The sequence below is a fragment of the Lepidochelys kempii genome, unplaced genomic scaffold (assembly GCF_965140285.1).
Source record: "Lepidochelys kempii isolate rLepKem1 unplaced genomic scaffold, rLepKem1.hap1 scaffold_363, whole genome shotgun sequence".
Classification (NCBI taxonomy): Eukaryota; Metazoa; Chordata; order Testudines; family Cheloniidae; genus Lepidochelys; species Lepidochelys kempii.
Window position 1 is genome coordinate 6,216 of NW_027621935.1, and position 27,423 is coordinate 33,638.

The 27,423-nt window shown below is 62.9% G+C and overlaps 1 protein-coding gene across 8 annotated transcripts; it reads right to left on the reverse strand.

Annotated features, from left to right (window-relative positions):
• Window positions 1-496: 496 nt before the first annotated feature.
• Window positions 497-27,423, reverse strand: LOC144930052 (GRB10-interacting GYF protein 1-like). Of its 8 annotated transcripts, XR_013635139.1 has the most exons (28): window positions 27,248-27,422; window positions 17,906-18,080; window positions 17,349-17,405; window positions 17,156-17,235; window positions 16,562-16,691; window positions 15,068-15,163; window positions 14,654-14,765; window positions 14,331-14,439; window positions 14,212-14,252; window positions 13,604-13,816; window positions 12,876-13,096; window positions 12,362-12,485; window positions 12,060-12,254; window positions 11,264-11,409; window positions 10,736-10,895; window positions 9,614-9,780; window positions 9,009-9,124; window positions 7,603-7,707; window positions 7,259-7,359; window positions 7,098-7,180; window positions 6,523-6,651; window positions 6,001-6,156; window positions 5,485-5,636; window positions 5,186-5,343; window positions 4,804-4,967; window positions 4,583-4,724; window positions 2,292-4,027; window positions 497-2,138 (listed from the first exon to the last, which is right to left on the reverse strand). XR_013635139.1 is itself a non-coding variant. In XM_078851078.1 (27 exons), the coding sequence occupies exons 4-27, from the start codon at window positions 17,188-17,190 to the stop codon at window positions 3,975-3,977; spliced, it is 3,105 nt and encodes a 1,034-aa protein (XP_078707204.1). In that variant the 5' UTR covers window positions 17,191-17,235; window positions 17,349-17,405; window positions 17,906-18,080; window positions 27,248-27,423; the 3' UTR covers window positions 497-3,974. The 8 variants fall into 8 exon arrangements, 7 of the variants coding, with proteins under 7 accessions (XP_078707204.1, XP_078707205.1, XP_078707202.1 ...); XM_078851078.1 differs by having other exon boundaries at window positions 497-4,027; window positions 12,362-12,482; window positions 27,248-27,423; XM_078851079.1 differs by having other exon boundaries at window positions 497-4,027; window positions 6,001-6,144; window positions 27,248-27,423.

Sequence of the window (27,423 nt, forward strand, 5' to 3'; positions counted from 1 at the left end):
GAGACCAGTGGAAATCTGTACCCAGTTTGTCACTGAGAGCATGGGGGGGGGGGAGAGAACCCCGGAGTCCTGGGTGTCGGCCCCCTCTGGAGAGGGGCTAGGAAAAGCCCCCCATCCTCCTACTAATACTTAGCAAGGGAGGCAGACATAGTGGCAGCCACTCTAGCACCTGGGGAAACTGAGGCAGGCCCCGCCTTTCCTGCTGTGGGGTGTGGACCTCGCTCCCTTAAATACCAGCACGGTTGGGGTGGTGTAAACAGATTTCAGAGATGCTCATGCCACCATCGGGCAGGGCAGACAGCCCCCCACTTCAGGGGGGTCCCCTTCAAGGCACCGGTGCATATGCAGCCCTTGCCTCCATCCCCTGGGCACTGGTTTTTGCTGGCAAAGGCTTCCCCCCCGCCTTTCTGGGGGGGGGTTAAACACCCCTCCAAGTTTCTGTACCCCCCCAAACCGGGGGTGGAGACGGCAGAAGAAAGAGACCGGCTCTCGTGGGCGGGGGCGGGGAATATCTACAAACTTTAATTCCACGCGGGCGAGACACACACACAAGAACCAGGGGGTTCCTCCCCCTGGCTTGACCCCGCCGGGCGGCTTGAGAAATCCCCGGGGGGGGGTCCCCGCGAGTCCGGCGGGCGGATGCGCGTTGGCACGGCTCGCCGCCCGGCCCCCCCCCACAGCGGGTGGAAAGCGACCGAGTTCAGTTCGTTATTGCTAGATAGAAAACCCACGTCCGGCCCGGCCCGGGGGCTGGCCACCGGGCTAATACTGCCCCGGCCTCAGTTTCCCTTTTCTTCGGAAAAAAACCCAAACACCCAATGTGGAGATAAGGCAAATTTTGCAGGAACCCGTGCGGCCGGGGAAACGCCCCCGCGGTGGATAGAAAACGTCCTGCCGGCGGCCGGTCTCCACCGTGGGGCCAGAGGAGACGGTTCGGCTCGACCCCTGTAGAGTCAGATTGCTCGGGGGTTGGGGGGGTGTAAATGCCCCCCCACCCTGCTGGATAGCCGGGGGAGAAGCGAACCGAGGAGACAGCCCTTAGCTGGAAAGGTCCGAGAGCGACGAATCACCGAATACATTCTTGTGGCAAATTCAAACACGACTGGGGGCGCGGTGAGAGCTGGTCGCCCCCCACCTGAGCCCAGTCCAGGGGGGCGGCCCAGGACTGAGGTTAGCCGGAGATCCCGGGGCATCAGATTGTCCCCCGCTGCCCCATGTGTCCCAAGGGGTGCTCCCAGCTGGATCCGGGACACCATCAGCTCATTGGTTCCCCCCGGGACCCTCGCTGGCCCGAGGTGCGGGACCCTCGCCCGCAGGTGGAGATTCAGTCGCCCCCCCGGCGCCGCGGGGGCTCTGTGACACAGCAAACAGGGGTGGGGGGTAAATCCTTTGCCGGCCTATTGCACGCTGACCGCGCGGAGGCCACTACAGGCCAATACTGACTGAAGGGGGCAAAGGGGGTGAAAAACCAGATCAGGTCACATCCAAATCTTGTGTCCTTTGATCCATTGACCGAGCGAAGGAGAGGTGGGGGAAGGAGGCAGGGTAACCCCCTATTCCCGTTAACACAGTAACCATGGAACCTCACAGTATTTGCTGTAGGGCCTACCAAAACCAAGGAGGTCCCAGACCAAAAAGAAAAAAGAAACCAACCCCAACTTTCGACATACATCTCAAAAATTAAAAAAAACAAAAAAACAAGTGTCTTTGCCATTTGGTCGATTGAAAAATTCATAAACCACAAACGTTAAAAAACAAACGGAAACCCAATGGGCTGGGGGGGGTAACCCCAAAAGCTGCACTGGTTTGAAAAAACAAAACACAACACCAACAATCCAGAGGCGGGGGGAGGAAGAACACCCGTCAGAAACTGTAAGTCTGGCCGTTCGGCGGGACGTCTTCCACGCGGGGTTCCTGGCTCGCCGCAAACGGAGAAAAGCTTCATGGCGTCTCGCGCGAAGGCTGGGAGAACGTCCCTCCTCCCGCACACTGATTTCCAACGGGATGACTTGTGAGGGGCGGGGGGGAGAAGGGGGAATAAAATAAAAACGTCTCCTCCTCGGGAAGATTTCGACGACTCGGAAAGGTACCCTGTGTAGTGGCAACCGTCCCGTGAGACACGAGGCCCCAGAGACGGGCTGTAAACAAAGAAACAACAGATCCATACGCGCAATTAAAAAAAAAAAAAAAAATTCAAGCCCAAATAAAAAACGAGAAAACAAACGAACCAACGGTTTCTCCCTCCCCACCAAAATCTGTACAGCTGCATTATTGAGAGAGAAATGTCTCACCTCTCCGGGTGGGGATCGGTCACAGAAAACCCAACTGTGTCTCCGTTTTTAAAAAATCTCTCTCTACCTCGAGAGAGCGTGACCGGAGCTTTATTTACTTGGGTCTAAGCCGCAGCCCCAGCCGGGTGCTGGGAGGGGCTGGCGGATTTCGGCTTTCCAATTCTTGTCCAAAGATACATTCATCAATGAGTGTGGGGCGGGGTCAAGCCCCCCCAGCCGCCGCACGCACAAAAATGCTCCTCCGTCAAAAAAAAACCAAAAAAACCAAAAAGAGAACCAAACCAACCAACAAACCCCCGCCCCAACCAAGGGCCGTTGGGATGGGGGCGCACATCTAACGGGGCGCGGGAAAGGCTAAATAAACGAGATGCCCAGAGAGCTTAATAAAAGAAAGGGGCCTCGCAACCCCCCCAAAAAACGATGGGCAGAAGAAATCATCTTCCTATCAGCTGGGCAGCGTAATGCCCAGCGGGGCAGAGAGGAGGCTGGCTTCACGGGGCGGAGCTTGTGGGGAAAAATCCAGCTGGGGAGGCGGAGCTTGTAGAAGAAATCCAGCCGGGGAGGCGGAGCTTGATGCAGGGAGCTTGCAGGGCCTGGAAGCTTGCAGGAAGCGAGGTGAGGCGTCCGGGCGGCCCGTAACGGGGGAGCTCCGAGGCGTCCGGGCGGCCCGTAACGGGGGAGCTCCGAGGCGTCCGGGCGGCCCGTAACGGGGGAGCTCCGAGGCGTCCGGGCGGCCCGTAACGGGGGAGCTCCGAGGCGTCCGGGCGGCCCGTAACGGGGGACAGGAACTGGCAGGAAGCCAGGAGAGCTTTGCCGGTTAGAAGCTCGCCCTGAGCCAGGTGAGTAGCGGGAGCTCGCGGGAAGAGCACCCGGCTCCAGGGACCGGAGTCGGCTGCCGTCATTAGCGTTGCCGTTCTGCCCCACTCCTCCCGGGCACCACGAGGGAACCAACGGGAGGGGCAAGTCGGTTGTTTCACGGTTGTGCAACTTTCAAAAAAAGAAACAAACAAAAAAAACCGCAAGGTCTCTTCCAAAAAGAGAAAAACGAACATGGCGAGAGCAAACCTCCCGTGTCAAGCTGTGTATATAGCGATATTTACATCCGGCCCCGCAGCGCGAGACACCAGGCCAGCTCGCGACAAGCGGGCCGGGCAGTAAGTGCATTTCTTCAAGTTTTCTATTTTTGTGGGTTTTTTTGTTTTGTGTTTTTTTTAAATGAAATCTTCTCTTTTCCCCTTCTCGAATTTTCACGTCTCTCCTCGTCCTGTGTGAAAATAACAGTGTTTCCTAGAGCGATTTTTGTTTTGTTTTTAAAGTTTCTTTATAAAAATTTCCTCCAGAATCAACAAAAAAATCCATTTTTTCCTTTTTTTTTTTTTTTATCAGTTCTTTGTAAAAAGTCTCGATAAAGTGCATCAGCGGGTTGCATTTTAAGGTGCTTCGTGTGTTGGAGAAAGAAGTGCTCACACATACTCCTCGTCCGAAGGCGGGTCGCCGGCGCCCCCTGATCCGAGCGCGCGCGCCGCCCCGCCCCCCCCGCCAGCCCCAGTGCCCCCCGCTCGCCAGGGGGCGGGGCGGAGGAAAGGGGAGGGCGCAGCACGGCCGCCTCGTCCTTTCGCAGTGCACATTCAGGTAAGACTGAATCGGTTAAGAAGGCAGCAGAGTTCCTATTGCTACGAGACCTCAGTAGTCGTCAATGCTTTCCACCTCGCCTGACGGGCCGTGCAGCGAATAGCCTGGGGGCAGAGCGGGGCACGAAGGGTTAATCAGCTGCGCAGCCCCCCCCGGCTCTCACCCACCACGCCCCCGCCCCTCCCAGAGCCGGGGAGAGAACCCAGGAGTCCTGGCTCCCCCTGCTCTCACCCACCAGCCCCCACCCCCCTTCCCAAGCCAGGGAGAGAACCCAGGAGTCCTGGCTCCTAGCCCCCCCCGCTCTCACCCACCAGCCCCCACCCCCCTCCCAGAGCCGGGGAGAGAACCCAGGAGTCCTGGCTCCTAGCCCCCCCCGCTCTCACCCACCAGCCCCCACTCCCCTCCCAGAGCCGGGGAGAGAACCCAGGAGTCCTGGCTCCCCCTGCTCTCACCCACCAGGCCCCTGCCCCTCCCAGAGCTGGGGAGAGAACCCAGGAGTCCTGGCTCCCCCTGCTCTCACCCACCAGGCCCCCGCCCCTCCCAGAGCCGGGGAGAGAACCCAGGAGTCCTGGCTCCCAGCCCCCCCTGCTCTCACCCACCAGCCCCCACTCCCGTCCCAGAGCCGGGGAGAGAACCCAGGCGTCCAGGCCCCACCCTACCCAGGATGCTGGGGTCAGCGTGCAGCATGACCGGTCTCCTCTTGATCTTCACCGGCTGGCTGCCCTCGAAGGGCGGCTGTTTGGTGCCGTGGTTGGCCGGGAACGGGGAGGGCAGGTTGCTGGAGCTGAGCCAGGAGGCTTCCTGGTGGGAAGGGGGGAGGGATTAGTGCGGCGCCCCGCCCCTTGCCCCTCCCCCCCGGCAAGGGGAGAGCGCCCCCTACCTGCTGCTGCTGGCGTTGCTGGCTGGCTTTCTGCTTGGCGCGGCGCTCCAGGAACTGCTTGGCAAACTCTTTGGCTTCCGGGGTGTCGCCCAGGTAGGAGCGGATGAAGTCATGCACGTCGTAGGGGGACTCCACCTCCTTCAGGAACGCCACCACCGTGGGGACTGCAGGGGGGGGGAAGGTGGGGGGGGGTCAAAGAGAGCCAGCCCCCGTCGCCCCCCCCCCCCCAAGCACCCACCCACGAGGCCGAGGAGAGGCCTGCGAGCTGCGGAAAACAGGCAGGGAGTGGGGAAACTGAGGCAGAAGGCGGGGAAACTGAGGCAGAAGGCTCCCAGCACCCCCCAGGGGCACAAGGAAGCCAGGCGTCCGGGTGCCGGCGTACCGTCGAGGTTGCTGCAGCTGTTCAGGACATGCAGCATCTGCTCGCACCACTGCGTGAAGCCGTCCTGGGGCTTGTGGATCCCCTGCAGCAGCTTCAGCAGCTTCTCCTCCTCGTCCGTCTTCTTCCGGCTCTGCCGGCCCGGCCCCCCGTAGCTGTCCCTGTGGGGGGGAGGGGTGTCAGAGAGAGCCACAGGCCCATCCCTGTGCCCCTCCTGCCCGCCCCGCAGCCCAGTCCCCCCCCGGCGGTGCCCCTCACTCCCAACCCACAGCCCCTGCCCCGCCCCCAGCCCATGGGCTCACCCGAGGGAGGGGCTGCTGCGGCTGCTCTTCAGGCCCAGGCTCCTCACATTCTTGACGCCCTCGTCCCACGGGCTGCTCTTCTCATGGCTGCTCCACAGCTGGCTGGAGTCGGCGCCCCACTGCGAGGGGCTGTTCATGCCGAGCCCCCCGTGCTGGGAAGGGAAAGCCAGGTCACCGCAACCGGGGCTGGGACGCGCCCACCTCTGGGGCGGGGCGGCAGGTGACCCGGGGACCCCTCGCCCGGCCCCGAGACGCAGCCACCTCTGGGGCAGGACGGCTGGTTGCAGAGGGGATGGGACACTTCTCCTGGGTGGGGCGGGGCGGCGCCAAGCCTGGCTTGGGGCAGGACATGGCCGGGGCAAGGCCAGGGCAGAGCCTGGGAGTGTGGCCTGGCTGGGGGCGGGGCCAGGGCAGAGCCTGGGGGCGGGGCCTGGCTGGATCACGGGGGCGGGGCCTGGCTGGATCACGGGGGCGGGGCCTGGCTGGATCACGGGGGCGGGGCCTGGGGCCACTCACCGCTCTCTGCTGCGCCCGCTGCTGCTTCTGCAGCTGCCGCTCGCTCTCCTGCAGCTCCAGCAGGGCCTTCATGCCCCCGGGGGGCTTGGCCAGGCCCCCCCAGGGCGCCACGCTCTGCGCTTGCAGCAGCTTCAGCACCAGCTCCTGCTGCCGGCACTGCGGGGAGCAGGGGCGTTACCGGGGACGGCCCAGAGCCCCCACGGCCGCCCCCAGGAGAACAAAGTGGGGATCTGGGGACCCTGGGGGGGTGGGGGCAATGGCCCCCCTCAGACACCCGGGGTCTCTACCTTTCATGGGAGCCCCACAACCCCTCTGGGGAGCAGATCAGGGCCCCTAAAACACAAGGGTAAACTGAGGCCCGAAGGCGTGCTAAAGGAGAAAGAACCCAGGGGTCCAGGCTCCAAGCCCCCCGCCCCGCTCTGACCCACCAGGCCCCATTCCCCTGTCAGAGCCGGGGAGAGAACCCAGGAGTCCTGCCCCAGAGCTGGGGAGAGGGTCCGTAGGGGTCAGGGGGGCCTTGACCTGTTTGCGCCGATACAGCTCCTCCTCCTCGCGCCGCTTCTGCTCCTCCTGGCGCCGCTTCTCTTCGCGCCGCTTGCGTTCCTCCTCCTCCCGCTTAGCCCTGAGCTCCGCATCGCGCCGCTCCTGGAGCTGCGGCACCCGGGGGGCAGGGCGGGTCAGGGGGCCCCGGCTGGCAGAGAGCCCCCCACGCCACCCACCCAGCTGCCAGGGACTCGGGCAGCGCTGAGATCCCACGTAGCCCCGCTGCTGTAACCCCTCCCAGAGCCGGGGCGAGAACCCAGGAGTCCTGGCTCCCAGCCCCCCCTCCCCTCCCAGAGCCGGGGCGAGAACCCAGGAGTCCTGGCTCCCAGCCCCCCCTGCTCTAAGCCCCCAGCCCCCACTCTCCTCCCAGAGCCGGGGCGAGAACCCAGGAGTCCTGGCTCCCAGCCCCCCCTGCTCTAAGCCCCCAGCCCCCACTCCCCTCCCAGAGCCGGGGAGAGAACCCAGGAGTCCGGGCTCCCAGCCCCCCCTGCTCTAACCCCCCAGCCCCCACTCCCCTCCCAGAGAACCCAGGCGTCCTGGGGCCCGGCACTTACTTTCTGTTGCAGTTGCAGTTGTTCTAGGATTGGACCCTGAGTTGAAGAAGTAATTGGTATATCCCATAGACTGGCCTCACCGCCTGCGGGAGAGACGGGAGCGTCAGGCCCTGCGTGGCGCCCCCCGCTGGAGCCCCCCGGAGCTGCGCCGCCCCCCTTACCTGCGGGCTGTGAGGCTGAGGTATGCGTGTCCCACAGGGACCCTGTGTCTGGCACGGACATGGATCGGTTCATCGCCGGGATCAGGTTCTGCTCCCCAGCTCTGCAAGGCAAGGGGGGCCCCTGCTCAGCGCTGAGCTCGCCCCCCCACAGTGCCCCCGGGAGGAGAGAGAGCCTCCGCCACCCCCAGGGCCTCTCCTGTGGGGTAAGGCAGCTACTAGCCAGGGAGAACCCAGGAGTCCTGGCCAGTCAGACAATGTGCAAGTCCCCCTCTCCACCCCCCAGATGGCAGCAGGAGAGTGGGAGTCAGAGTGCGGGGAAGTGGGGGGCCAGGGGGGTCACTCACCGGGGTTTCAGAGCCTGCAGCTGCTGCAGGAAAGCCGTGAGCTGCTGCTGGGTCAGGTCCCCGGCCGCCAGCTTCTGCTGCAGCGCGCACTGGGCAAACTGCGGCCTGCGGGACGAGAGCGGCCGGGGAGTCATGGCCGGCCCCCGCCAGGGCCCCTCAGTCCCGGCCCCGGGCCCAGCCCGCGGCAGGAGGGGACGGACGGGGGGACCGGCCCCGGGCTCCGCGCCCCGCCCGCGGCAGGAGGGGACGGACGGGGGGACCGGCCCCGGGCTCCGCCCGCGGCAGGAGGGGACGGACGGGGGGACCGGCCCCGGGCTCCGCGCCCCGCCCGCGGCAATGAGGGGACGGACGGGGGGGACCGGCCCCGGGCTCCGCGCCCCGCCCGCGGCAGGAGGGGATGGGGAATGGTGACAGGGACCGGCCCCGCCCGCGGCCGGAGGGGACGGACGGGGGGACCGGCCCCGGGCCCCGCCCGCGGCCGGAGGGGACGGGGAATGGTGACGGGGACCGGCCCCGGGCCCCGCCCGCGGCCGGAGGGGACGGGGAATGGTGACGGGGACCGGCCCCGCCCGCGGCCGGAGGGGACGGGGAATGGTGACGGGGACCGGCCCCGCCCGCGGCCGGAGGGGACGGGGAATGGTGACGGGGACCGGCCCCGCCCGCGGCCGGAGGGGACGGGGAATGGTGACGGGGACCGGCCCCGCCCGCGGCCGGAGGGGACGGGGAATGGTGACGGGGACCGGCCCCGCCCGCGGCCGGAGGGGACGGGGAATGGTGACGGGGACCGGCCCCGCCCGCGGCAGGAGGGGACGGGGAATGGTGACGGGGACCGCCCCGCGCCCCGCCCGCGGCAGGAGGGGACGGGGAATGGTGACGGGGACCGCCCCGCGTCCCGCCCGCGGCCGGAGGGGACGGGGAATGGTGACGGGGACCGGCCCCGCCCGCGGCCGGAGGGGACGGGGAATGGTGACGGGGACCGGCCCCGCGCCCCGCCCGCGGCAGGAGGGGACGGGGAATGGTGACGGGCACCGCCCCGCGCCCCGCCCGCGGCAGGAGGGGACGGGGAATGGTGACGGGCACCGCCCCGCGCCCCGCCCGCGGCAGGAGGGGACGGGGAATGGTGACGGGGACCGCCCCGCGCCCCGCCCGCGGCAGGAGGGGACTGGGAATGGTGACGGGGACCGCCCCGCCCGCGGCAGGAGGGGACGGGGAATGGTGACGGGGACCGCCCCGCGCCCCGCCCGCGGCAGGAGGGGACGGGGAATGGTGACGGGGACCGCTCCGCGCCCCGCCCGCGGCAGGAGGGGACGGGGAATGGTGACGGGGACCGCCCCGCGCCCCGCCCGCGGCAGGAGGGGACGGGGGACCGCCCCACGCCCAGCCCCTCCGAGGCGCCGGGACCGTACCTGTCTGGCAGGTACCTGTTGACGAGCTGCAGGAACTGCTGATGCTGAAGCTGGTGGTAGAGGGCGGCTGCGGCCAGCTCCTGCTGCTTCTTCAGCCGCTCCTGGTCCAAGTTCCCCTGGGGGCAAGCGGCAGAGACAGGCTGTGGGGCCAGTTTCAGACCCAGATGCGGGGTGGGGGGGCTCTGATCTCAGGGGCCTGTGACTCCGGGACATCTCGCTTCAACCTCCGGCCATTGGACGCTAACTAAGAATTGTGGGGGGCAAAATAAAGAGCTGGGGGGCCCCCCAAAAGGTAGATGGGGGGCCGAAGGAGACACCCTGCCACCCTTGGCTGCGGAGAGGAGCTGGGTATGTTTCGGTTTACACGGCACCAGTCGCTCCCCATCTCCCTGGCCTTGCAGGACGAACCAATTCGGGTCCCCCCCGGGGCTGGGCCGAACAGGATCTCCCCGCCTGGCCTGGGGGCGGCTCTGGGATTCAGGGTGGGCGGCTGCCGAGAGCGGCAGGCTGGGCTTTCAGGGAGCTGGGGGGTCCCCCCAGGCGAGCCTGGCCCCGGGCTGGTTCGGGGACAGGGGGCGGACCCCGTCCTGGGGGGCTCGGCTCACCAGCAGCGGGGGCGGCGACGGGCCCGGAGCGAAAGGCACTCTTCCCCACATCTTGATCACCTCGCCCAGCGGCTGGAAGCCCTCGTCACAGCCTCGCTTCACCAGCAGCGACATGGTGAAATAGCCGGCCTGGAACCACTCCGCCATCTCCTGCGTGGTGAAGGGCCCTGCGGGGAGCGGAGAAACAAGGATGCTTATGCAAGGACCCCTCGCCTGGCGCAGAGATGCAGCCACCTCTGGGGCGGGGCAGCTGGTGACCCGGGGACCATCGCCCGGCGCTGAGATGCGGCCACCTCCGGGGCGGGGCGGCGGGTGACACAGGGACCCCTCGCCTGGCGCCGAGATGCGGCCACCTCTGGGGCGGGGCAGCTGGTGACCTGGGGACCCCTCGCCCGGCGCCGAGATGCGGCCACCTCCGGGGCAGGGCAGCAGGTGACACAGGGACCCCTCGCCCGGCGCCGAGATGCGGCCACCTCCGGGGCGGGGCGGCGGGTGACACAGGGACCCCTCGCCTGGCGCCGAGATGCGGCCACCTCTGGGGCGGGGCAGCTGGTGACCCGGGGACCGTCGCCCAGCGCCAAGATGCGGCCACCTCCGGGGCAGGGCAGCAGGTGACATGGGGACCCCTCGCCCGGCGCCGAGATGCGGCCACCTCCGGGGCAGGGCAGCAGGTGACATGGGGACCCCTCGCCCGGCGCCGAGATGCGGCCACCTCCGGGGCGGGGCGGCCAGTGACACGGGGACCCCTCGCCCGGCGCCGAGATGCGGCCACCTCCGGGGCAGGGCGGCCAGTGACACGGGGACCCCTCGCCCGGCGCCGAGATGCGGCCACCTCCGGGGCAGGGCGGCTGGTGACCCGGGGACCCTTGCCCAGCGCCAAGATGCGGCCACCTCTGGGGCGGGGCAGCTGGTGACCCGGGGACCCCTCGCCCGGCGCCGAGATGCAGCCATCTCTGGGGCGGGGCAGCTGGTTAACAGCAGCACTGCCAGGGGGCAGACAGGGAGTTCCTGGCCGGGAATCAGCTGCCCCGCTGCCGTATGGAATCGAGAAGGGGCAGGGGGCATCTTGCAGCTCCGGGGACAGGAACCCCAGAGGAACTCCCTGCTGTGACCCCCCCACACCTTGGATCTCCCCCTGGGGGTCCTTGTAGAACCACTTCATGGCGGCCTCGTGGGAGAGGGGCAGGGCGGCAGCCGTGTTGCGAGGCTCCTGGATGGCCTGGGTGAAGCGCTCCTCGTCCATGGAGCTTTCCTGGAGCGCGGCAACCATCTTCTCGGCTTCCTGGGGTGGGGACTGAGGTGAGACCGGGCCCTGGCCACCCCCAAACCCGGGGGCACAGCAGGGCAGCGGGGAGGGCAGATTGGAAGCAGCACAGACATCACCTTGAGCTGGGGGCAGGAGGGTTCCTCTCTCTTCCCCACAGCACAGACCAGGAGTGTAGGGGGGGGGGGGGAGGAGAGAGAACCCAGGAGTCCTGGCTGCCAGCCCCCCCACTCTAACCCACCAGCCCCTGCTCCCCTCCCAGAGTCGGGGGGAGAACCCAGGATTCCTGGCTCCCAGCCCCCCCTCCCTCTGCTCTAACCCACCAGTCCCCTGCTCCCCTCCCAGAGCCGGGGAGAGAACCCAGGTGTCCGGGCTCCCCCACTCACCTGCTGAAGATGTTTCATCCCATCTTCGTCCTCGGTGTCCCCGATGGAGAACTCAGTAGCAGCATTGGGGGTGGAGGAAGGGGAGGGGAGGGTGGAGACCGCGCCCGGGCTGAGCTGAGACGGGAGGCCCAGGACGCCTGGGTCCCCTGGGGAAGGAGGGAGGGAAGGGGTCACTACATGGATCCATTACCTCTTCCCCCACCCCCCCTTCCATAATGCCACCCCCTGTTTTTAGAGGGGTCCTAAGATAGGCCACGACCCCAGCCTTGGTAGCCTTCATGATGGCTCTGGGAGCTGTCATTTCAGGCTCGCCACAGACAGGCAGTCGGACAGTCTCTGCTAAAATCAGCAGGACTGAGATGAGACGTTAGTAGGTTTCAGAGTGAACACCCTTCATTAAGACGCATAGGAAGCTATTGTTTCAGGCTCTCAGCAGGCTCAGGCAGCGTTCAGCTCTCGAGAAGCATTGCAAGGGGGTGTTAAGGTAGGTGGATGGTTTCCACTGAGGTTAGCAGGAGAGGCCTGGACCATCAGTAGGTTCCAGAGTGAACATCCCATTGAGTGGGGCCGGGATCTTTTCTGCCAGGCTCTCAGCAGACTCCAGCAGCCCCCCTTCCAAAGGGGACAAAGAAGACACTAGCTGTGAAAATGTCTTGGCCCTCAAGGAAGAAATGCATTCTGGGATGGGGGAGAAACCACCACCAGCCCACGCCTGTGGGGGCAGGATCGTACCAAGTCTAATAGGCTCAGGCCACCAGTGGGGGAACCCACCCTCATCTCCCCGCCCACTTGGTACCTTCCGCAGCAGGCTTCGGCTCCTTGTCGCAGGTGCCAAGGGGCGCGGCGGGGTCCGAGCCCCCCAGCAGGGTGCTCTCACATTCACTAGTGGCAGTGGCAACAGTAGCAGCAAAGGGGGGGCCCGACAGCCAGGGGGCGCCGGGCGGGGAACATCGCTTCTCCTCCGGGGCCGTCGAGGGATCCTTCCGGGCCTCTGGAGAGACAGAAAGAGAGAACGGGTTACCACCTGGGGGGCTGCCCCGAACCTCCCGACCCCCTCACAGCCAGGTGGAGTGGGGTCCCCCCACGAGCCCCCCTTACCTTTCTCAGGGGCCTCCTTCGAGCCAGGCTCCACGTCCTCCTTCCCCTCCAACCTCTCCTCATCTTCCTGCAACGGATGGAAGTCGAACACCTGCTCCTCAGGGATTGGCTCCTTGGGGCTCTTCTGTCAGAGAGGAGGAGGGGCTCAGGGGTCAGAGGTCAAGCCAGGACCCCCAAGCACATAGCAGTGGGGAAGCATCCCACCCCAAATCATGTCAATCTGATCACCGTTCTGCCCACTCCCCAGCCCAACCGACAGCAGGAGCTACCCCAAAGGACAGGGCTCAGGGGCAGGACTCCTGGGTTCTCTCCCTGGCTCTGGGAGGGGAAGGGGGGCTGGTGGGTTAGAGCAGCGGGGCTGGGAGCCAGGACTCCTGGGTTCTCTCCCCGGCTCCGGGAGGGGGCTGGGAGCCAGGACTCCTGGGTTCTCTCCCTGGCTCTGGGAGGGGAAGGGGGGTTGGTGGGTTAGAGCAGTGGGGCTGGGAGCCAGGACTCCTGGGTCCCCCCCCGGTACCTTGAGGGGCATGAAGGCGCCGGAGGAGTCGAAGGTGCCCATCTCCTCGTCCTCGTCGTCCATGCACCACTCGGGCAGCCCGTCCTTGTCGTCCTCGAAGCTGTCGCTGCCCCGGTGCCGCCGCCCGCCCCGGTCCTCCTCCCGCTCCCGGAAGTCGAAGTCGAACTTGCGCCGCCGGCCCTCGGGGTGCTCCCGCCAGCCGGCCGAGCGGGGGGCGCCGTCTGCGGGGGGGAGGGGGGTTACTCACTCAACAGGGGGGAGCTGGGCTGCCACGAGGGGTGCTCCCAGCCCCACCCGAAACCTCAGAACAGGGACAGGACCTCCCATGCCCTGCCCCCGCCTGTCCTATGGCCCCTCCTACCACCCATCATGGGTGGGGTCCCCCACAGGCCCCGCCCCCGCCTGTCCTATGGCCCCTCCTACCACCCATCATGGGTGGGGTCCCCCACAGGCCCCGCCCCCAGCCTGTCCTATGGCCCCTCCTACCCCACCCATCATGGGTGGGGTCCCCCACAGGCCCCGCCCCCAGCCTGTCCTATGGCCTCTCCTACCCCACCCATCATGGGTGGGGTCCCCCACAGGCCCCGCCCCCAGCCTGTCCTATGGCCCCTCCTACCCCACCCATCATGGGTGGGGTCCCCCACAGGCCCCACCCCGAGCCTGCCCCACCCACAATCCCCAGAGTCATCCCCCCCCTGCCCACGGGCAGCTTCCCCAGCAGGCCTCACCTGGGCTGGCCGACCGCCAGCGCTCGCTCTCGCGCCGGGCCCCGCTCAGCCGCCAGCTGCCCCCAGCAGCCGCCCCGGCGGGGGTGGGCCCGGCACCCCCCCCCGCCTCTTCCTCCTCCTCCTGCTCCTCCCGCAGCGTCCGCCAGTTGTTGCTGTCCGAGCGGGCATAGTCCTTGCGGGGGGGCAGGGCCCCCTCCTCGAAGGGAGCCCGGGCTGGGGGGGGGCAGAGGGGGAGAGGCAATCAGTGGGGGGGGGCCGAGTCACATGTGCCCCCCACATCCAACCACCAGGGGGTCAGCCCCGCCTTCAGGGCAGCTTCTAAGGAAAGGGGGAGCCTCTCCCCCCGCAGTAGAGCACCTGGAAGAAGGGTAGCTCCCTGTGGGGGTGGGGGACAGAGCCCCCTCTTCCTCAAGGTGTCTGGGTGTTCCCAGTAGATGGCCCCCCCAATTCTCAGGTATGACTGTGGGGACCCCCTCTTCCTGTGAATATCTCTGTAGGATCCCCGACAGACAGCCCCCCCGGTCCAGTCCTCGGGTCCCCCAGGGTGTCCCCCCAGACAGACCGGGCTGTTACAGCCCCCCCCAGCCAGGCAACCAGGAACCACCTACTTCCATCCCGCCGGGTTGGCTTCTCGAACCGCCGCTCGCCCCTGCCGGAGAGAGAAGGGGAGAGGTCAGAGCCTGGCCCCCTAATCCCCACGGGCCCCCCCAGCCCGCACCGCACTCACCTGTCATCCCAGCTTTGGCTGCGGTGGATCTCCCGGGCCCCGCGCCCAAACGCCCCCTCCGGTTCCTCCGGACTTCTTTGGTAAAACCCGCTCTCGCCTCGGCCCCGGCCTGCGGGGAGAGAGCGCTGAGACCCCGGCCTGCCAACGGGGGGCTTCCCTGGGCCAGCCCTGCCCCACTCCCAGGGTCCCGCCAGGAACAGCCCCCACCGGTCCCCGTGCACCCCCAGGGCATGGGCCCCCCTTTGTCGGTTCCCATTATCCCCGCATCCCCATCCCCCCCACCAGATCCTGGTGCCCGGACCCCCAATTCTCCCCCTAGATACCTCGGCTCCGGGTACTGCCCCTCCCCCGGGAGACTCCAGTGGGAGCGACTCCGCCTCCTTTTCCCATCAGCCTCAGCACCGCCATGCTGTTCACAGACATGGAGAAATTCCTCTGTAACAGAGCCGGGGGGCAGGGGGGTTAGCACCCAGACATCACTCCAGCCTGGCAGATCGGGGGGCCAGGCCCCTGCCCCGTTCCCCCCCGCCCCGAGCCAGCCAGTGGGGTGGATAGGAGCCGGCGCCCCAAGAGGGAAAAGGCCCCATGTCCCATCCCCAGGACTGCCCCTGGGGATCTTGGTCGTAAGGGGTTCCCTTGTCTCTGCAGACCCCCCCCGATCTCTGTTGGGGGGGTGGTCTGTGCAGCCCCTGGCACAAGCAGAGGGTGTCCCCAAGGTGCTCCCCCCACCCCTCTACCTGCTCCTCCTCTGTTAGTGGGACCAGGGCCAGCGGCTGCAGCGGCTCCTCCTGGAGAATGGCAGCGAATTCCTTATCCTGGAGCTCCTCTGGGACCTGGGCGGGGACGGAGAGAGCAGCTGGGGGGGTGCGGCTGGGAGCAAACCTCCCCTGCCCCCCCCCTGCAAAAACAGCAAGGCCACCCCCTCTCTGGTGGCCTCCCCCACCCCCAAAGCCAGGGCTTTCACTTGGGGTGCACACCCCCCAGTGAATCTCGAAGGGGAGCCCCAGAGTCACACCAGGCTTGCCCTGTGGATGATCTGAACTCGGACCCCAACAGCCCTTATCCCAACCGATTAGGGGTCACCCCATTGGGCAGCCAGAACCCTGCCCCCTGGTCACCTGACATGCCATGGGCCGGCCACGGTTTGTTTTACGCCTAGGGGAATTTGGCGCCACTGCGCATGTGCAGAATTTCTGTCCTCCGCGGAGTTCTTTGATTCCCCGCAGAAGGAAGCAAAGGGAAGACACAAGAGTGGTCATGTGACTCCCCCCCAGCAGTATGTTTCGGGGGGCCCAGGGCAGGCGGCAGAGAGGCAAATCACTGTGGGGCAGGGGGCAGGACTGGGAGTACCCAGCTGCTAGCTCCTACCCTGCGCCAGCTCAGCTGCTCCTCCCAGCTGGGCTGGGGAGGACGGGACTTCCTCTTTCCCTGCACGGCTTCTGGCGCCAGGTCAGACCCACCCCAGATTTCTCCCCTGGCTGCAGGAAGCTCTGCAAACTCCCCACCCCCCACTTCCTGCACCCATCGCTCCTCAGCTGCAGGAGGAGGGATCCCTGTACAGGGAGCTGCTTCCCCTTCTGCCCATCCCCCGTCATCCCCAAACCCACTGAGCCTCACCAGCCCCCTGCACTCAGAAACCTGCCCCAGACGAGCCCCACTCCCCCACTATCTGAACCCCCACTAAACCCCCCACACCTGGACCCCCCCTCTGTTGAGCCCCAACTACCTTCACCTGCACCCCCCTGCAGAGTCCCATTACCAGAGCACCCACAAGCCCCTGTGCACCCAGATACCCCCACAGAGCCACCTGCACCCAGACTGCCCCACACAGAACCCTCTCAACCCCCACCTGGATCCCTCCACACTTGGCTCCTGCCTTGCTGAGCCTGCCTGCCCGCAGCTGGCCTGGAGGGGCAGGGCCCTGGGGTGTTTCTGGGGCCGTCCCGGTCCATGCGCAGTGTCAGGTTTGGGTGCAACCTCACCACTGAGTCAGTGTCCCGGGGGGGGGGCAGAAGCTGCAGGGGGATCTCCCATCTCTGCACAACCAGTGGCCTGAGCTCCCCACTGCCAGGCTGGAGCCTCCACATTTATTTGGCATGGACTGGGCTTTGGCTACCTGCCTTGGCTGGCACCTTAAAGGCAGGGGAGGCCGGGGGTGGGGAGGGGGGGTTACAAAGCCCTTTCACAATTCCAGCCCCTGGTAGCCCCCCACCAGCCGGGCACACACGCACCTTGTTCTCTTTGACATAAAGTGCTAGCATCTCTTCTCTGCCGTAGCGATACTCAGCGAGCTTGTACTTTGGCATGGCAGGAGAGGGCGGGGGGGAAGCCACGCTCCCCCCACTGGACAGCGCGCGGAGCCTGGGGGGGCGGGACAGACAGACAGTCAGCGACAGGGCCGGGCCAACGCACATGGCTGCGTACACAGAGCGAGGCCATAAGGGCGTCTGGCCAGCTAGGAGCCTTCAAGCAGGGCTTTAGGGTTAACTTAGAATGAGTTAGAGCAGGGGGAGATGGAAGCCAGGACTCCTGGGTTCTCTGCCTGGCTTTGGGAGGGGAGTGGGGGCTGGCGGGTTAGAGCAGGGGGAGATGGAAGCCAGGACTCCTGGGTTCTCTGCCTGGCTCTGGGAGGGGAGTGGGGGCTGGCGGGTTAGAGTAGGGGGAGCTGGGAGCCAGGACTCCTGGGTTCTCTCCCAGTTTGGGGAACAGGGTCTAGTGGGTGCATTATCAACTTATTTGCCCCGAAGTTAAGGCACAACCAGTGTTTGTGGCTCTCCCTGGGCCCTGCCCCCCAGCTCCCCCGACCCCCAGTTCCCTGTGCTCACCATTCCGGTCCAAAATTGAGCGTCTCGGCGGCCATCGCCCTGTGTGTGTGCGTTGAGTTTAGCTTCTATTGTCCTACGACCTGCACAGCGAGGAAGGAAACCGGGCGATGAAAGGCGGGCGCCCCCATCCCATCACTCTGGGCTCCCTGCCCCCCACCCCGACCTCTCACAGCCCCCCATCCCCCTTCCTTACCTGCTGGCTACAGCCCCACGCCCCTCACCGTGGGAGGCTGGGCCCACGGTAGCGAACCTGCAGCCAGAAGACAGAACCCAAGGGGGGGCAGGGTTAGGATCAAGGACTATCCCCCCACTCCTCATTTCACATTCCCCCCATCCCACTGTCTCCCCCTACCCAGGCCTTCCCAGTGCAGATCAGCTGTGGGTGGGGGGTTAAGAAGGGGTGAGGCCCCCCCGCCCCCGAGGGGGAGTTCTGGATGGGAAAAGGTAGGGGCAGCTCTTGGCCGCTCTCCAAAACACCGGTCCATTTCAGATATCTACCATTACCTAAGGGATAAATAATTCTAGCCTATCCCCCCACCCCTCAACGTTACCCCCCAAAGCTTCCATATGCCTCCCCCAGGAACCAGCTCCATGGTCTATGTGATTACAGCAGGGGGGCTGGGAGCCAGGACTCCTGGGTTCTCTCCCCACCAAGTTCTGGGAGAGGAGTGGGGGCTGGTGGATTAGAGCAGGGAGGCTGGGAGCCAGGACTCCTGGGTTCTCTCCCCCCCCACCCGAAGCGTTTCTCACCAAGACGGCAGCGGCTTGCTGGTCCAAGCGCGCTGGGGGATTTCCGAGAGGAAGGGGTGGGGGATCTGTGAGCACCCGTCTCTCCGGGTCGCTTGTGGTGCAGGGGGGCTGATGAGGCTTTTGGGCCGTTCTCCCCCCACGACAGAGTCGGAAGCCGGATTCACATTGGGAAGAGCTGCTGGGGAAAGAGGGGAAGCGTTAGTCCACACGGTGATGGATTCGGGGGGGGGCCACCACTGGCTTCAGACCCCTGTATCCTGCAGAGCGTAGCCCCCAGCATGTGGAGTGGAGGTAATTCTCCAGTAAAGGGCATAGGACACACAGTGGAACAATTCCCATCCCAGCCACTGGAGGGCACAAGAACATAGAGCTTCCATTGCACTGTCCTTTATGCAGGATGTAAGGCAAAGGGAACCCAGGACCCCTTACTCTAAGCCACCAGAGCCAGGGATAGAACCCAGGAGTCCTGACCCTCCACGCCCCCGCTCTAACCCACCAGACCCCAAACCAGAGCTGGGACTAGAACCCAGGACTCCTGACTCTGAGCACCCGCATCAGCATGTGGCAGGGAGATCCACAGGCTCTTTGGGGCCAGAATACCATCTGAAGCCTGCCCGGTTCCACGTCAGCCTGCCCCTGGTGCCAGCAGAGACCCAGCTGGGCCTGGGCCGGAACGGCTGCAGGCCAGGCAGCCCAGCCAGAGGCGGGAAGGTGTTGGGGGGAGAAAGAGAAGGTTGCATAACACCCATGTCAAGATTGTGGGAAACCACAAAGAGCAGAGCGGCCAATCCTCTGGCAGGGCCACCGTCGAGAGCTAACGGACAAACGCCAAACCGTGGGGCGCTTAGGCAGACCCGGGGAGAGAACCCAGAAGTCCTGGCCCCCAGCCCCCCTGCTCTAGCCCACCAGTCCCCACTGCCCTCCCCGAGCCGGGGAGAGAACCCAGGAGTCCTGGCTCCCAGCATCCCTGCTCTAACTACACTTCGCTCCATCACTCACAAACAGCAGTTTCCCGGCCCTTCGGCCGAGGCCTTTCGGAGGCAAAGACCCCGGAGCTAGAACCTGACAGGAAACTGCCGCAGCATTTCCAGCCCGGGTACCCCTCCCAACCGCAGGCCTGGGGGGAGTGTTACCAGCTGGGGGTTTGTATCACAGCCAGGCGTATGCGAGACCTCAGCGAGGGCCCCCACCCCGGCACCACGCAGAGCCGCCAGGCCAATATCAGGGCAGCTATGAAACAGAGATAAGAATCCTGCCTTTGCCTCCTTTGACTGGGGACAGGGCCTGTCTCTTGCCGTGTGTCTGGGCAGCGCCCGGCACGACGGGGCCCTGATCTCAGCTAGGGCAGGGCCTGTCTCTCAGCCTGTGTCTGGGCAGCGCCCGGCCTCACGGGGATTTGATTGGCTTGGAGGACACAGAAATAATCCCACAGCAGGGGCATTCACGAGAATCGGATCCTGGCCAGGAGGCCAATTTCCGATCCACGTCTGGCTAAGATGCGAATAAAGCAGATCACCGTGCTGAGCTCGCTCCACGCTACGCTGTGTTCCCAGTGACCGCTAAGCCGTATCAGACCATCCAAGTTGTATCAACTTCATTTCCCCAGCGAGATTTCAGACTTGTCAACCCGAAGCGAGCGGCGCTCTGACTCCTTCCAGGAAGATATTCTCCCAGGCACACTGAAGTTACCCGTGTTCAGCTCCAGCTCATCCAGCCCCGAAAGCCCCCTCTGACATTTACACAAGTTTAACAAAAAGATTGTAATCTCCTGGGGGCAGAGACCTGGCATGATCGGGGCCCCAGTCCCTGACGTTATCTGTGATACAGCCCCCAGAAACATGTCCCAGCGAGAGGTTGAACCAGCTCCTTCTACAAAACGTGAAGATAGATACCCCCAGTCATCCCTCCCCAGCTCCAACCACTAGACCCCACTCCCATCCCACAGCTGGAGAGAGAACCTAGGAGTCCTGGCTCCCAGCACCTCCTGTTCTGACCCACCAGCCCCCACTCCCCTCCCAGAGCTGGGAATAGAACCCAGGAGTCCTGCCTCCCCACCCCAACCCAGTATGTCCCCCTCTCCATCTCGGGACAAGCTACAAAATATACAGCTGAGGTTGTGAAAAGCGAGCGACGATTTTGGGCCCCCCGACTTGTCTGATTTTCAGGGGATCAGTGCCTCAGTGCTCCAATTCCCACCCCCATGCCCATGTCTCAAGTCTGAAACCTGCCCCCTGCAAAAAAAAAAAAAAAAACACCCCAAACATTCAGTCCCCAAAAATCACCACGTGGCTTTTGGGGAATCTTTGACATTTACCAGCTGCCTTAAATTCACGGAGACGTCAAATGCCCCAGTCACAACTACGTGGGTGAAACCAGACTACGCTCTCCAACGAGCTCACAGCAAAACACGAGAAAGGGCACCACCAACCAGCCATCGCCCCACGCCTGACAGCCCGGTCCCCTTCGGAAGGCATGCCCGGGCACTTGAGTGGAGTTATGAATTTGACACTAAAAACTCATAACCTCAGACACGGGTTTTATGGCTCAATTTCAATTTCTCGCACCCCCTGCCGCTGGCTAACCCTTAATCCCCCACTCCATTTTAAGTGGTCTCCCACAACGTGGGTTAACCACTTTTGTGCAACGATCTACCCCAAAACTCAGATTGAGCTCAGACTCTCCGGTTTCCTTCCCGGCCCAAAGTTGATCCGATAAAAGAAAGTCTAATCAAAGACACTATCTCACTCACCTTGTCACCCCTGGCCCCCCCCCGCCCCGGTAAATATTCATAGGTCACTCCCATCAGCACCAGCCCAGTGGGCATGTCTCAAGAGCTACCAGAGGGTAGCTGGCTACTGTCTTACACTACTTTGATTGGGAGTTTTCCCGGCACAATGTTTTTGTTGTGGCTGCACCCAGCAGCCTGATGTGGGCAGTTCAAGGAAGACCACCTCCAGCACCCGGCCTTCCCTCTCCATCCCCACAGCCCGGTCTCTCTCTCTGCATCCCTTCGCCGGCTCCCGTTTCTCCGTGGCGTGAAACATCGGCTACGTGTCTTTCCTTTCCGGGCCGATCCCCTGCAACCCGTCAGCTCGCTGACGCTCAGCCTGGCGCGTCCCATCAGCCTCCATTGCTCACTGGTTCAACTTCCAAAGGAGCCTCTTCACCTTTTCTACCACAGCCCCCTCACGCCCACCTTGAAGCTCTCTTTGGTCATGACGCTTACCAAAAAACCCTCAATGGTGCTGTTCCAACACTGTCCCGTTGTTTCCATGTACCTGCTATCTCTTGTCTTATCCTTCCACTGCAAACTCTTTGGGACAGGGGCTGTCTTTTGGTTGTTTGCACTACATCCGGCACAGTGGTATAAGACCAGGGCTCTATTATGCAGCAGATTCGTAGATCACAACCGACTCGGCCGGCTTTGGAATCATCTAGCCCAGAGATACAGGAGAAACTTGGAGTTACGAACCAACAGGTCAACCACACACCTCGTTTGGAACTGGAAGTACACAATCAGGCAGTAGCAGAGACCCCAAATAAAAGGCAAATACAGGACAGTTCTGTGTTAAACTACTAAAAAAATACAGGGGAAGTTTAAAAGCAGATTTGACAACGTAAGGAAATTGTGCGCTTGTTTCATTTAAATTAAGATGGTTAAAAGCGGAATTTTTCTTCTGCGCACTAAAGTTTCAAAGCTGCATGAAGGCAATGGTCCGTGGTAAACTTTTAAGAACAATCAGAACGTTTTGTTCAGAGTTACGAACAACCTCCATTCCCCGAGTCATTCGTAATGCCGAGGTTCTCCTGTCCTCAGACCTCAGGAGCCAAATTAGCGAGCCACATTACCCAAACGAGCCACAGCAGTGCGACCATATAATTTCATTTACTATAGTGCTGGAGGTTCATATTTAACCAGTATGACAGGGAAATCATTTTTACACATTATTCTCACAGCAAATGAGCATGACCAAGTATTATTTTATCAACTACCTTTGAACAACAACACAGTAAAAGAATCCTGATGTGATATAATTATTAATCAATCACATGCTGCAAAGAGGAGACTCATTAAAAAGCCACTTGCAGCTCACGAGCCTCAGCTGGAATCTCACTGATTTAGTCTGACCACCTGGGTGACGCTGCCCGGAGAATTAATTTCTGCTTGAGCAGAGCTTTAGTAAAAATGTCCGAGGTGGCCACACAAACCAGGTAGCGATCCCAAGTCTAGCAAGACCTAAAGGCTGCCTAACCTCTAAGCTACCAGCAGCTCTTTAAAGTTAAAGCGCAAATCTAAAAACAACCCTGACTCCGTGTTCTATGTACGTGAGCTTGGAAGGATTGGATTTTTAATCAGTAAATGTTGGTAAACATCCATTTCACCAGACACATGCAAACCCGAGGAAAAAAATATTTCCACTGATAACAGAAATGTACAGAGTGGCAAAGTAAGAAAAATGCTGCTTGAAACCTTAGGAGAATTTGTCTGTTTTGACACACAACGTCAACAATGTGTTCTAACGGTTAGAAACCTCTAACTTTTTGAATCTCAACATCTACTGTCATTAAATAACGATTTAATAATTTCCCCTCAACTGTGAATTAAAAACAATAAAAATATTTTACAATGCCCTAATATAAAAATCAATATTATCCATCAAAATTAAAAAATAAAGTAAAACTTGAATTCTGCTAAACCTATACAAACAGCAAACGGTACAGACGACGAGCACAGATGGGAATAGGTTCTGGGAAAGCAGATACACATTCAAATAGACACAGTAGTTAATAAACAGGCTTGGATTTTTTTAAATAATTTTGATGGATGGTTTATTCTTAAGCATTAGTTTGATTCTCAATTTCAATTTGCACAGTTGTGCAAAATGCTGTGGTTTTATCGATTTAACTGTTCACATTTACAGGAAATTCAGAGGGGCCAGTCAGTCATCATTTAATTACCGCAGAGGGAGATTCAAAAAGTTAAAGCTTTAGAACCATTAAAAAACATCGTTAACGCCACACGTCAAAACAGACGTCAATTTCACAGGAAACACCCAACCCCTGGAAAAAATATTTCCATGGATAATTGAAATTCAGGGACAAAGTAAGAAAAATGCTGCTTGAAAACTTCTTAGTTTGATTTAAGGATAAGTTCTGAAGCTGCATTATTCTGACTTTGCTGGTCTGGAAATGTTCATTATCCATGGAAATATTTTTCCCATGGGTTGCGTGCGTCCCGTGAAATAGACAATTCTGCTATTTATAATAGAAATCTAACCTTCCAAGCCTATTAATAATAGCGCATGACCCTCTCGGCACATTTAAAAGAAATAACAAGCCTTAACACCGATCTGTATCCCTAGCCCAACTCAAACACTCAGTTCACACAAGCATTCATAAGAACAGCCAGACTGGGTCAGACCAAAGGTCTGTCTAGCCCAGTATCCAGTGCCAGGTGCCCCAGAGGGAATGGACAGAACAGGGAATCATCCAGTGATCCGTCCCTTGTCACCCATTCCCAGCTCCTGGCAAACAGAGGCTAGGGACACCATCCCCGCCCATCCTGGCTAATAGCCACTGATCGACCTGTCCTCCCTGAACTTATCTAGTTCTTTTTTGAACCCTGTTATAGTCTTGGCCTTCACAACATCCTCTGGCGAGGAGTTCCACAGGTTGACTGGTCGTTGTGTGAAAAAATACTTCCTTTTGTTTTAAACCTGCTGACTATTCATTTCATTGGGTGACCCGATGAAGTGGGCTGTAGCCCATGAAAGCTTATGCTCAAATAAACTTGTTCGTCTCTAAGGTGCCACAAGTCCTCCGTTTCTTTTTCCCTAGTTCTTGTGTTATGAGGAGTAAATAACACGTCCTTCTTTACTTTCTCTGCACCAGTTATGATTTTATAGACCTCAGTCATATCCATACCTGTGCTCCAAACACAGCCTTCACTTTATCCCATCTCTGCTTCCCCCCACACCTGCCCCATCCAGCTCCCTCCCCCGTAACCAAACCCACCCCACTGTGGCAGTACCAGGACATTTTCAGGCATCACTTTGTTGACTCTGCCTCCGTCTGTCTGCTCTCAAAGCAGAGACCATCTACTACTTGGTGTTTGTACAGCACCTTGCGCAAGGGAGTACCTAGGACCAAGAGCAGGACCCTCTGAATAAAGACTTATTACGACACATTTCCACCACCAGAGCTAACTCACGGACGCAGTTATAACAGACGCACCTCACTCCAACTCCACAAAGCATCGCGGACAGATGAACTTTCAGATATCTTAAAGCTGGAAGGGGTCATTACTTCGTCTCATCCAACCGGCCGCATAGCATGGATCAGAGAACATTCACCCCAGGAATCCTGCACCAAACCCCCAATTTCTGCTTTTGAGACACGGAGCGTATCTTTTAAAAAGACACCCCCGATCCTGACTCAGACTCCAGGAGGTGGGTCACTGGGTCAGTTGCTCCAGTGGGTTAAATTTCCCTCCCCGGTGCAAACCCACAACTTGGTTTTAGTCTGAATTTGTCCCCTTGGAAAGATTTCTCCCCACATTAGAGCCCGGGATCAAGTCACCTCTGAACCGTCTCTTGGATAAGCCTGAACCCAGCCCTGACTTGGAATTAAAAATTTGCGGCCTCTCTGAGGGCAGCGAGATGACAACACTAAAATGGGGCCCCCGGAGCTGGGAGACCGAGCGTGAAGGTCCAACCCTGGCACTGGTGCAGACTCCTGGGGGCCATGTCTCGATTCCCCCGGCTGCACAGAGAGGGAACAGACCTAGCAGACCACAGTTACTCTCTTAGGCTGGCAGTTTTCAGCTGCCCCACTGGGGTCTGGTGGTTACCCCCCGCCCCCTTGACCATACCTTACTAGGAGACAAACAGACGCGACGGCAGCAAAGGCGGCGTGAACACAAGACTTCACACCGGCCAGGACTTCATCTGCCTTTCAAACCAACGGGACCTCAGGACTCTTCTGGCACAGATTTGTACAGCACCCGGCTCAGAGGAAGCAGCAGGACTGCACTGGGACTCAGGACCCCTGGGTTCGCTTCCCGGCAGCGCTGCCATCACCAATTGCGTGACCGCTTTCCCATCACCCTGCCTCAGTTTCCCCCCGTTATCGAGCACCACCGTGGCACGGAGGCTGCCCGCCCCCACCGCTGGCGTGGTGGGCGTAGCTAGATGGACAAAGGCATGAGGGACCATTGCAAACATCTAGTCTGAGCCGCTGCACACCCAAGGCAGAGAACTGCCCTGGAGCAGGGCTTTTAGGAAAACCGCCCTTGCTGACGGGGAACCCGCCCAATCCCGGGTCCGTCGTCCCAATGGTTCGTTACCCGCCCTGTCAGAAACGTACACCTTATTTCCAGCGTGACTTTCCCCGCCAAGAACGACCACTCACCTGCCCCCGTCCACACGGACAGACGGACGCGTCTTTGCCATCTTTCATTCCCTCCCACAGCACCCACACCAGTGGCCCATCGGGGGTGTCTGTGCGGCCCCCGGCACAACGGGGACCCCCCCCCGGCTCTCAATCGGGCAGGGGGGTGTCTGTGCGGCCCCCGGCACAACAGGGACCCCCCCCGGCTCTCAATCGGGCCGGGGGGTGTCTGTGCGGCCCCCGGCACAACGGGGACCCCCCCCGGCTCTCAATCGGGCCGGGGGGTGTCTGTGCGGCCCCCGGCACAACGGGGACCCCCCCCGGCTCTCAATCGGGCCGGGGGGTGTCTGTGCGGCCCCCGGCACAACGGGGACCCCCCCCGGCTCTCAATCGGGCCGGGGGGTGTCTGTGCGGCCCCCGGCACAACGGGGACCCCCCCCGGCTCTCAATCGGGCAGGGGGGTGTCTGTGCGGCCCCCGGCACAACGGGGACCCCCCCCGGCTCTCAATCGGGCCGGGGGGTGTCTGTGCGGCCCCCGGCACAACGGGGACCCCCCCCGGCTCTCAATCGGGCTGGGGGGTGTCTGTGCGGCCCCCGGCACAACGGGGACCCCCCCCCGGCTCTCAATCGGGCAGGGGGGTGTCTGTGCGGCCCCCGGCACAACAGGGACCCCCCCAGCTCTCAATCGGGCCGGGGGGTGTCTGTGCGGCCCCCGGCACAACGAGGACCCCCCCGGCTCTCAGTCGGGCAGGGGGGTGTCTGTGCGGCCCCCGGCACAACGAGGACCCCCCCCCGGCTCTCAATTGGGCAGGGGGATGTCTGTGCGGCCCCCAGCACAACAGGGACCCCCCCCGGCTCTCAATCGGGCCGGGGGGTGTCTGTGCGGCCCCCGGCACAACGGGGACCCCCCCTGGCTCTCAATCGGGCCGGGGGGTGTCTGTGCGGCCCCCGGCACAACAGGGACCCCCCCCGGCTCTCAATCGGGCCGGGGGGTGTCTGTGCGGCCCCCGGCACAACGGGGACACCCCCCCCCGGCTCTCAATCGGGCCGGGGGGTGTCTGTGCGGCCCCCGGCACAACATGGGGGGGGCCCAGAAATTCACCCAGTTTCAAGGAGACACATCAAGTCAGAAAGGCCGAGGCCGGCCGGCCGGCCCAGCAGCTGCACCAGAGGGGCAGAGAGCTCCCGACAACCCAGCCCACACCCTCCCCCCCGGGGATGTGGGGGCCCCCCCCGGCCCGGGGGTAGCTAGAGAACGACCCGGCGGCCGCAGCCCGGGAAGGGGGTGGGGGGGCGGGACAGCAAGAAACAAGGGGGCTGCAGAGGCGCCCGCACCCAGCCCCCCTCCCAGCCCCCGGTTCGTGCAGCCGCTCAGGCAAGGGGGGTGACCAGATAAAACCCACGGGGGGGGGGCGGGGGGGGCTTATCCAGGGAGGGGGAGGGGACGGGCACAGCACGCCGGGGCAGGGCGGGAGAAAAGGGGGCTCCTGGGCAGAGCAACCCCCCTCCCCGGCACTTTTGCCCCGAGCGGGGGTTGGGGGGGGGGGGCTGCATGTGCCCAACCCCCCCCCGCCAGCCAGCGACTCGCACCCTGCTCCCCCCCCCCCGCACCCGCCCAGGGAAGGAGGGTTCAGTGTGAGGATGGGGGGGGGGAGGGGGGGTCCCCACACTCCCCCCCCCGGGCCCTGCATGGGAAGGGGGCTGGGATTCTGCCCCGGGGGGGGGCACATGGGGAGCAGAGCCCCCCCCATAGCCGGGAGGGGGGAAGGGAGGCGTTTCGGGGGGGGCTCCCCCCTCAGGGCCGGGTTAGGGAGGGGGAGGGGCTGTTGGGAAAATGGGGCGCCCCCCCCCGGAATCTCCATGGCTACGGGGCCCGGGGGGGGCGGGGCCCAGGCCCGGGGGGGGGGGGTCCCGCGGGTGGGGGGAGGGGCGGGGGGACACCCCGGGTCTCACCGCGGCGCCCGGCTCGCGGGGGGCGGGGCCTGGCGGGGGGCGGGGCCGGGGGGGGCCCTGGCCGACGGGGGGAGGCTCCGGGTCTCTCGCCGCTTCCGCCGCCGCCGCCGCCGCCTCCTCCTCTCGCCGCTTGTTTGTGTTTGTACCAAGATGGCGGCGCTGCGCCGCGTCACGTG

What these genes read in the sequence shown, in the direction of transcription:
- LOC144930052 (XM_078851076.1), bottom strand. Translation starts at nt 17,190, where the DNA reads ATGGCCGCCGAGACGCTCAATTTTGGACCGGAATG. An exon ending in AGCTGTATCGGCGCAAACAG is followed by an intron (nt 6,157 to 6,522) that starts GTCAAGGCCCCC and finishes TGCTCCCCGCAG; the next exon opens with TGCCGGCAGCAGGAGCTGGT. An exon ending in CAGCTGCAGCAACCTCGACG is followed by an intron (nt 4,968 to 5,185) that starts GTACGCCGGCAC and finishes CCCCCCCTGCAG; the next exon opens with TCCCCACGGTGGTGGCGTTC.